Below are 8,595 nucleotides of genomic sequence, written 5' to 3' on the forward strand. Positions count from 1 at the left end.
ATTTCTGAAACAGTATGGAGCTCAAACTCTATTTCTCTCTCAGGTTTACCACAAGGTGAGTTCCTTTTTATATTTCCTGCTTCTTTACACATACTGTCTCCAGTACAGGTTAGCTCTGAGTATTAGCACTGCTTGATAATGAAAAAGGTGACATTTTGAAAAAAAAGTGAAATTCTGAGAAATAAATCGAATCCCTAGAAAAAGTGAAAATTGGAGGAAAAAATGTGAACTTTTTAGAAAAGATACACATCCTTGAAAAAAGTGTGATTCTGAAAAAATACATATTCTTTAAAAAGTTTACAATCTTAGAAAAATATCAAATTCTCAGAAAAAGAGAAATTTTGAGAAAAAATTGAAATTTTGAGAAAAAAGTGAAGTTTTGAGAAAAAAGATACATTCTAAGAGAAATTTTATTATTGAAAAAAAGGTTCATTTTCACATTCTGAAAAAAGTCTAATTCTGAAAAAATACATGAAAAAAAGTGAAACTTTAGGTGAAATTCTTGGAAAAAAGTGTTTTTAAAAAATAAAAATATACATTCTGAGAAAAAATTTGAAAGATGAAAAATCCTTGGAAAAAGTGAAATGCTTTAATGTTCAAAAAGCTCTTTATTGTTCTCATACTGCCTGTGCTGCAGCATTAAGTGTACTTAAAGGTGGGGTAGGTAATTTTGGAGAAACCAGCTTGAGTGCGCTAGAATTTGAAAATACACAGCCGGAACAAATCTACCACTTCCTCACAGAGCCCCTCCTCCAACACACACGAACGCGCACATGACCAATGAGGGCACGAGATAAGTTAGTACACAGATGGAAGGCTGACAGGCAGGTAGGCCATCCAGTTACTTTAGCTGGGCCGGCTCAGATGACTGGTCGTGCTTTTTACAGTACTATGGCTTCCAGAGGTGGACATTTTTTTATGGATTTTTTGTCAAAGCATTTCATATATTCATTGCTATCGGGAATATAACAAAAAGTGTATCTCGAGCCGGTTTCTCAAACTTACCTACCCCACCTTTAATATATCTCTGTATGGAAACCGAAACGTAAAAACAATTTGGCAAATTGTTTAGGTCCCAGCCAAGAAATAGCCCGACCCATAATCTCCTGTTAAACGTCTGATTGATGTTTTTACTCTTATGTTTTGGGATGGATTAAACAAACTGGATTCAGAGCTGCTGATAGGTGGATTTTGTTACATTTGGACAGGCTGCCTTTGTCTTCCCTTCTTCCAGTCTTTATGCTAAGCTAAGCTAACTAGTTGATGGCCTTTCTAAGAAACATATACAGCAATCTTAATATCTATGATCAGCTGATCCAAGAGGTTTTAAAATTGTGTATAAAGCCTGAGAAGAACCAAAGCTGTCAGACAAATGTAGTGAGGTAGAAATATACAAATGGAAATAGTCAAGTACATTTTTTTAAGCTACTTTACTTAAGTTGAGAACTAGTGAAAACTGTTCTTCAGCTAAAACATTTGTAAAAAAGACAAATCACTTTTTTTTCTTTAAAAAAAAAATCCATTAGCTCTTTGTCGACTTTATTCAAACTATACAAGCAGTGTGCAGAGAGGTGGACACAAATACAATTAACATCACACAACAGACAGCTGAGATGTAACATTTTCATTTCCCTCGTTTCTTAAACCACTGCAGCCTAATGTTTAATGATCAGATATTGTTGATTCTCCAAGTGTCGTGTTCTTTTATTCCATGAAAGACAAAGAACTTCTAAGTTCAACTATTTATTAAAAGAGAGCAAAATATATATATTTCACTTGGCCAATAACTCCGTCAGGTCATAGAAATCACAGGCAGCAGAGCTGTAATCTGTAACCACTATTTCCGTCAAAAAGCCTTGAACCTCGTGCGCACATACATTTGATTATTCAGGGCGCTGCCCGTACATTTATGATTGGTTGAGACTAAAAGGGGAGGACCGTGGTTTAGACTTTGCCCTCCCTTGTTGGTGCACAGACTTAGACAAAGTCTCTTGGCAACACAAACTCCAATCAGCATTCGGCCGGCCGGTAAAGGTTCCCTCCCTACTCTAGTAGTCACGCTATCCTACGTAATTTGTTTTGCTAAAGCTTCTTCAATAGATATTGGGAATCTTCTATTATACTAGTTCCCAGTTATGCGTAGGCGTGGAGCTCACACACTGTTCAAGGTCAGGGCGATCTCCTGTTCTCAATAACTCTTTGTCTCTACAGGGTCTGCACCTGGTCTTTTGCAACATTTCTAAATGCAGCTAAACTTTCTTCTAAGACTTTTCCCTTCGTTTCGTATCCAACCCACCAGAACCTGGGATTGGTGATCGTGTCTATTTATTCCATAGTCATAGCAACATCTCATGACCACAATAAGCCTATCATGTAATAATAAGAATCAACCTTGTAATGTTATATAAAAATAGACTCAACACAAGTAACTGTCAATACATTTTGTACCAATATACTGTAATTAAAGCATGAATCCTGAATCTACCCTTTTAAAACATGTCAGAAAAATGACATTGTCCACAGTATTGAGTATGTAAGTCGCTTTGGATAAAAGCATCTAACAAGTAACATGTAATAATAATAAAAAAATCATTTAAAAAGTAACATGTAGGCTATATACACAGTATTTTACTAATGAAAAAGGAGTGCATTACTTCCATTAGTTATGTAAGCTAGTATGAAACACGTTTTGAACACACAACTTTATAAAATATAAACATTTTCTTTCACCCAGAAATTGTAAGAAGTGGCAAATATTTATTTTTTAGTAAATAGTTTTCTGATCATTGTGAGTCATGACAGCAGGTAGTGCAATCCGTAGAATGAAGTAGATTACATTAGAACATACTCATCAGTATTTTAGGTGTGTTTATTTGTATCATCAAGGTAAAACATCTCTGATCAGATTCTGAAAAAATAACAATGTTTACACTTTACTTCCCCCGTTGAATACATTTAGTGATAGTGAATTTTTCTGTAGAAAATCAAAGGGTTGTTCTACTCAGTGTGATTGACAGGAGAGATGATCAGAGGGGCAGAGTTTTTACCACCATCGTTAGGACAAGGACTAAAGCATGGGTAGAGTTTCTCTCTGAAGCAGCAGCCAGTGAAGGAGTAGATCAGAGCTGCAGCATCAACATCATAAAAGGAGACCAGACCCTCCTCATAATCCACAAACACCCCCACCTTCTCAGGCTGAGACTTCAGAGAGAGACGGACTGAAGGACCAGCAAGAGCTTTGTACTCATTTCCATTCCTCAACCATATCGTCCAGTAACCTTTCTTAGGAGTCAGTGTGATCTTTCCCTTCCTGTTGATCGACTCTCTGGCCACTCCTAGATCCCAGTCAGTCTTCCCTTCAACCTGAACCTCGTAGTAACATCTTCCTGAAGAGAAACTCTGCTTTGCTAAAACATTGGAAGACGTATCAAATCTCTTTGGATTGTCTGGGAGATTCTTCTTCACATCACCACCTTTCACTTGTTTTCCATCATCAGAGAGGATGAGTTTGGGTTGTGCTGTATCAGGATCAAGAGTCACCTCCACCTCATACTGCTGGACCCTCTTCAGCTCCACCTCAGAGAGCAGCTGACTGAGTGTCTCCTGCACTTTAATCAATGCTCTCCCCACAGTCCCCTCATATGAAGGTGGACGGACCCTGACTTCTGTCCAGTTCTTGGTGGGTGGAGCAGCGTTCAGGGACGTGAAGCTTTGGAGGAGGTGGAGCTGGTCTTCAGAGCGTGAGAGCTGCTCCACCTCAGAGCTTCTCTTCTTCAGCTCAGAGACTTCCTGTTCCAGCTCTTTGATGAAGCCTTCAGCCTGTTCCTCTGTCTCTCTCTGCTTCTCTTTGATGGTGTCGATGAGCTTGGCCTGGCTTCTCTCAACAGACTCCTTCAGAGCGGTGAAGACCTGAACACCATCTGCTACCTCTCTGTCTGCTCCTTCCTTACTGAGCTCCACTGAGCGATTCATCTCCTGAATCTTCAGTCGTCTCTTCTGGATCATCTGCTGAGTTTCAGCCTCTGTCTTCCCCAGCTCAGCCTTCTTTCCTTCATATCCTTCTTTCAGAGGAACAACATCATGTGTCTTGTGGTCTAAAACAGTGCAGAGCATGCAGACACACACCTGGTCGGTCTTACAGAACAGCTCCAGCAGTTTATCGTGCTTCACACACATCCTGCCTCCCAGGTTCTCCTCAGGGTCGATCAGCTGATGTTTCTTCAGGCCTGCTCTTGTCAGGTGAGGCTCCAGGTGAGTCTCACAGTAGGACTCCAGACACACCAGGCAGGACTTCAGGGCCTTCAGTCTGGTTCCAGTGCACGCGTCACAGGGTACTTCTACTGGTTTGACAACGTGTTGCTCTGAGCTGCTGCTGCTGGCTTTCTGTTGAGCTGACTGTCTGAACTGAGCAGCCATCTCAGAGATGAACGTGTTGACCCGCAGCTCAGGCTTTATGTTGAACACCTCTTTGCAGTTGGGACACTGACTCGGGACATTTCTATCCCAGTGTTGAGAGATGCAGGCTTTACAGAAGTTGTGTCCACATGGTGTGCTGACTGGATCAGTGAACACATCCAGACAGATGGAGCACAGAAACTGATCTTCAGTCAGCAGACAGCTGGCAGCAGACATGTCTGTAAGAACAAAATGGGTACCAAAAAAAAGGAATTTTAACAACATTTAGTAGAGAATACGGTATGCACACTGGATGTAAAAAGTTGACACTAAAGTTCACTGCTTGCTTTAAAAGTTAAATACTATCCTTAATGTGTTAAACATGTAGATAATTTTACAGTTGAATTGAATGTCCTGCTATAACTCTGTGGCCCATAAACACATAACTGTTGTTTGTTCTGTCACAGTAAAAGTCTATGGACTCATTAAACGGACTCTGCATGTCGCAATGCTTTCAGTTACATTGTTTGAAAAGCCTAATGCATCACAATATATTTGATCATAGCCTGTGATCCCTGCCTGCTACCAGTCACCTATTTTGCTATGTTTGAACAATATGTTATAGGGCCATATCTATCTGAACTTTTGAAGCGAGCAAAGCGAAGCGACGGAACTACAATGCAGTTCGGCAAAGCGTGCTGTCACTCCATTCAAAGCTTCAACACACGCCGCCGTGTGGACGGGCCGTAATGGTCACGCATGCAGAGCACACGGCACACAATGACATTTGTTCTCTGCTTTAACCCCATCCTAGTACTAGGAGCAGTGGGCAGCTATTGTACAGCTTCCAGGGAGCAATGGCAGTGGGGGGGGGGTTGTCCGGTGCCTTGCTCAAGGGCACCACGGCAGGGCCCAGGAGGTGAACTGGGACCTCTCCAAGTAGCATTCCACTCCATACTTTAAGTCTGTTCGGGGACTTGAACCAGCGACCCGGTAGTGAGGAGTGAGGAGACGGCAGAAACTCAGCTAAATGCTGCCGTGATTAAACGCCATATTATGATCCAAAACCAAGTCAAGGATTATCTCTGAAACAGTATGGAGCTCAAATGCTTTTTCTCTCTCAGGTTTACCACAAGGTGAGTTCCTTTTTATTTCCTACTTTTCACATACTCTCTCCAGTACAGGTTAGCTCTGAGTGTTAGCGATGCTAATGTAAATACAGACCATATTACTTCCAAAACACGTCGCGCATTGTTTCTGATAGCAACGTTTCTTATAGGGGACTATAGGTTGGGACATTTTTGTAATGTCGTCATGACCGCAGCAAATCTGGATCAGCTCGTTATTCCTCCGTTTTTAGAGATTTGGATAAAGAGGAAAAGAGAGAGGGGTTTTTTTCTGACACTTTGTGAGTCTCCTTACACACCGGGGACACATAAGTATGTATAAAAGACATCAAGAAGTGCATTTTGCACAATAGGTGACCTTTAAATGACTGAAGCATGTGGCTATTAGCTGCTTGTTAGTTATTCAAAGAGAAGGAACACATGGATGTTAGCCTCTGCAGACCATTGACATGCACAGAAACCTATAGAACACTACAGGAAAGGGAAAAACCCTAAAAGCATAATAGGGCTTCTTAAAAAATGACCCTGAGAGGAATTCCTGAGGTTTGGAGTTTATACCTGAAAACATTGTCAATTATCAGCTTTGCTGCTTGTGCTAGAAATTATAATTCCCTTCAGAGAAACTGATAAATGAGTCATGTAGAAAGTTTGTCTTTTGTTATATTTAACAAAGTTAATAAAGAAAGTAAAATACGATCTAAAATGGAGGAACAGAGCAGCTTCACCCTCGGAGGATAAAGAGGGTCTTCTGCACCCCGAACACAGCTCATATTCCCACTATGTAGAAGAAAGAAAACAGTCTACTAATCCTACCCAAACATTCTGTTCGACATTCCCACCGCCACACCATAAAACCTCCCAGGTCTTAACCATTTGCAAATCCACCTTTTGCCCTCTGAATTGTAAAACCTAAACATACATATATAGATCTTTTAAACAAGTATGAGACTAAGAATACAATTTAACAGAGTAAAAGGCAATCAGATTATAAGATATATATATGATTATGAATAATACTTTGACAACACTGCTTTAAAAAGACAGACAGCAGTAACTACAGTGAAGTTGAGAAAGAAAGGGTTATAAGTTAACGGCTGCTGACCAAAGTGTATAACAGTTAAATAAGTTGTACACTGTAAATGTCGGGCCCTTACCAGTAGCGTGGCGTGGGGAAAAAATGAGGGGAAGCCAATAATACGTCCTTTCTTTTGGGTCGGGGGTGTGGTGGTCAATGTAATAACGTAACCAGATGAGTGATTACAGCACCCGGTATCATTTTACACACATTTGTATCAGATGCAGGACTTACACACGCCTGTTATCTAACCGACAGGTCCGCACGCACTCTCCAGCCGAATCTCTAATAAGCATTCATTCACAAACTAAATCAGGAGACCTTTAACGTTTTACGTCCGATTCGCTCCTTTTTTCCTCGCTGTACACAGCTCCAGTTTGGGCATTAGCCTGTCATCAGATTGTATTTGTTGTTGCTGCTGTAGCGGAAGTTTAGTACAATTATTTTTGATGAAATACTCCAAATCTCCACCCTCCATAATTGCACTTGCTTCAGTTGCTTGCTACTTTCTAACGGCGGTGAGAGTGGTGCAGTGAGCTATCTATCGATTAGATTTATGATTCGAAAATTATAAAAGTAGGGTAGACATGTGTATATTATCCGTCTGAACAAAACGTGCATTTATCTAACAGGTTCGTTTTCCACTGACCTTATTTCGAGCTATTTTCCTAAATCCTATGGAGAAATTCCATTGCTTTTTTGTCGAGGGAAACCAAGCGCAGCTTACTTCCGGATTTTAGGATGCGTCACTGCAACACTAAATTGATGCGATTTGATTGGATTGTGAGGCAAGGGAAGCCAGCCGCTTCTGGCTTCCCTTGGCATGGCCCTGACCAATCACAGGTTGGCAGGGGCATCACGTGAGCCTCATCTGATTGGTCAATCCCTCCATTTTTTTCACCAAGGGAAGCCAGATTCGGCTGGCCTCCTCTCGCAACAGAGAGTGCAATCTACTGTTTCACCATAACATCTAGAGGGGCGCTGTTTCACTCTGTGTAAAATACTCAATGAGAATGGGGGAGAGACGGGCCGGCAGCAACACACAGCAAAGAAGAATTATCGAAACAAAACAAAGTGTTTTTATTTATTTATTTAAATTATAACTACAATCCGAAAAAACAGGGGAAGCCTGGCTTCCCTTGGCCTCCGGGAGAAAACGCCACTGGCCCTTACAGACTATACAAAAAGAGATCTCCCAAACAATCTGAGCTAGTCTAGTTAGCTGTTAGCACGCCTGGGCTAACGGCTGTTCCGGTTCTTTGTCTCGTGTTTAGTGAGGCGTTGTGTCTCTGTAGTGCACTCACCAGTGTTTGCAGAGGTTCTGCTGTGTTGTTGAGAAGAAGCTGCTGGATTCAGTTGTTTCTTCAGAGAAACAGAGACGCTGTCTGGACCGCAGCTCTGCTCACACTAACTTTCACTTTCGTTTCTGTGAAGTTGAAGCTCTCCTGTTTCAGTGTTGCTCCTCCTCTCAGTGTAGCTCTGTGAGTGAGGCAGTGGCGAGCCGTGATTTTATACCTAGGCCCTCTGAACCCCCCTTCCCTCGAGTTATTACGTCACAGCGTATACTTCAGCGGAATATCAAAACAACGGCCCGGGGTGCAAAACGCATCAATGAAAGCGACCCTCTAACACACAAAACAACACCTGTAAATAACCCTATTTGTGTTCTTTGAAATTGAAAAGGATATTGCATTGTGTTTGTTACTTTCGTTGCAGTTGTATGTCTTAAGTGTAATTTGGCATGCTCTTATTTTGAAGGCGAGTTAACGCTGTTGACAGGAAGTTGTTGTTGCTATGGAAACAAGAAAAGTTTCTCAGCGGGCGGAACTTGTCATAAAGTCCGCGATAATAACACCCACCCATTTAGAGGGAAGATATGATTGGTCAATTGTACTGTCATCTGACATTACTCTCTCGTTCAGTTACTATAGCGGGGCCCTCTGTGAATTCATAGCTGGACGTCCAACAGCTCCTCTCTTCACAGACTCGCAGAGACGA

The 8,595-nt window shown here is 41.4% G+C and overlaps 1 protein-coding gene across 1 annotated transcript; it reads right to left on the bottom strand.

The window, feature by feature from the left end:
• Nucleotides 1–1,522: 1,522 nt before the first annotated feature.
• LOC117544031 (E3 ubiquitin-protein ligase TRIM21-like) lies at nucleotides 1,523–8,080 on the bottom strand. The gene is made up of 2 exons (XM_034212795.1): nucleotides 7,902–8,080; nucleotides 1,523–4,634 (listed from the first exon to the last, which is right to left on the bottom strand). The coding sequence occupies exon 2, from the start codon at nucleotides 4,630–4,632 to the stop codon at nucleotides 2,998–3,000; it is 1,635 nt and encodes a 544-aa protein (XP_034068686.1). The 5' UTR covers nucleotides 4,633–4,634; nucleotides 7,902–8,080; the 3' UTR covers nucleotides 1,523–2,997.
• Between the last annotated feature and the right edge of the window lie 515 nt (nucleotides 8,081–8,595).

Source organism: Gymnodraco acuticeps, unplaced genomic scaffold (assembly GCF_902827175.1).
Source record: "Gymnodraco acuticeps unplaced genomic scaffold, fGymAcu1.1, whole genome shotgun sequence".
Taxonomy (NCBI): domain Eukaryota; kingdom Metazoa; phylum Chordata; class Actinopteri; order Perciformes; family Bathydraconidae; genus Gymnodraco; species Gymnodraco acuticeps.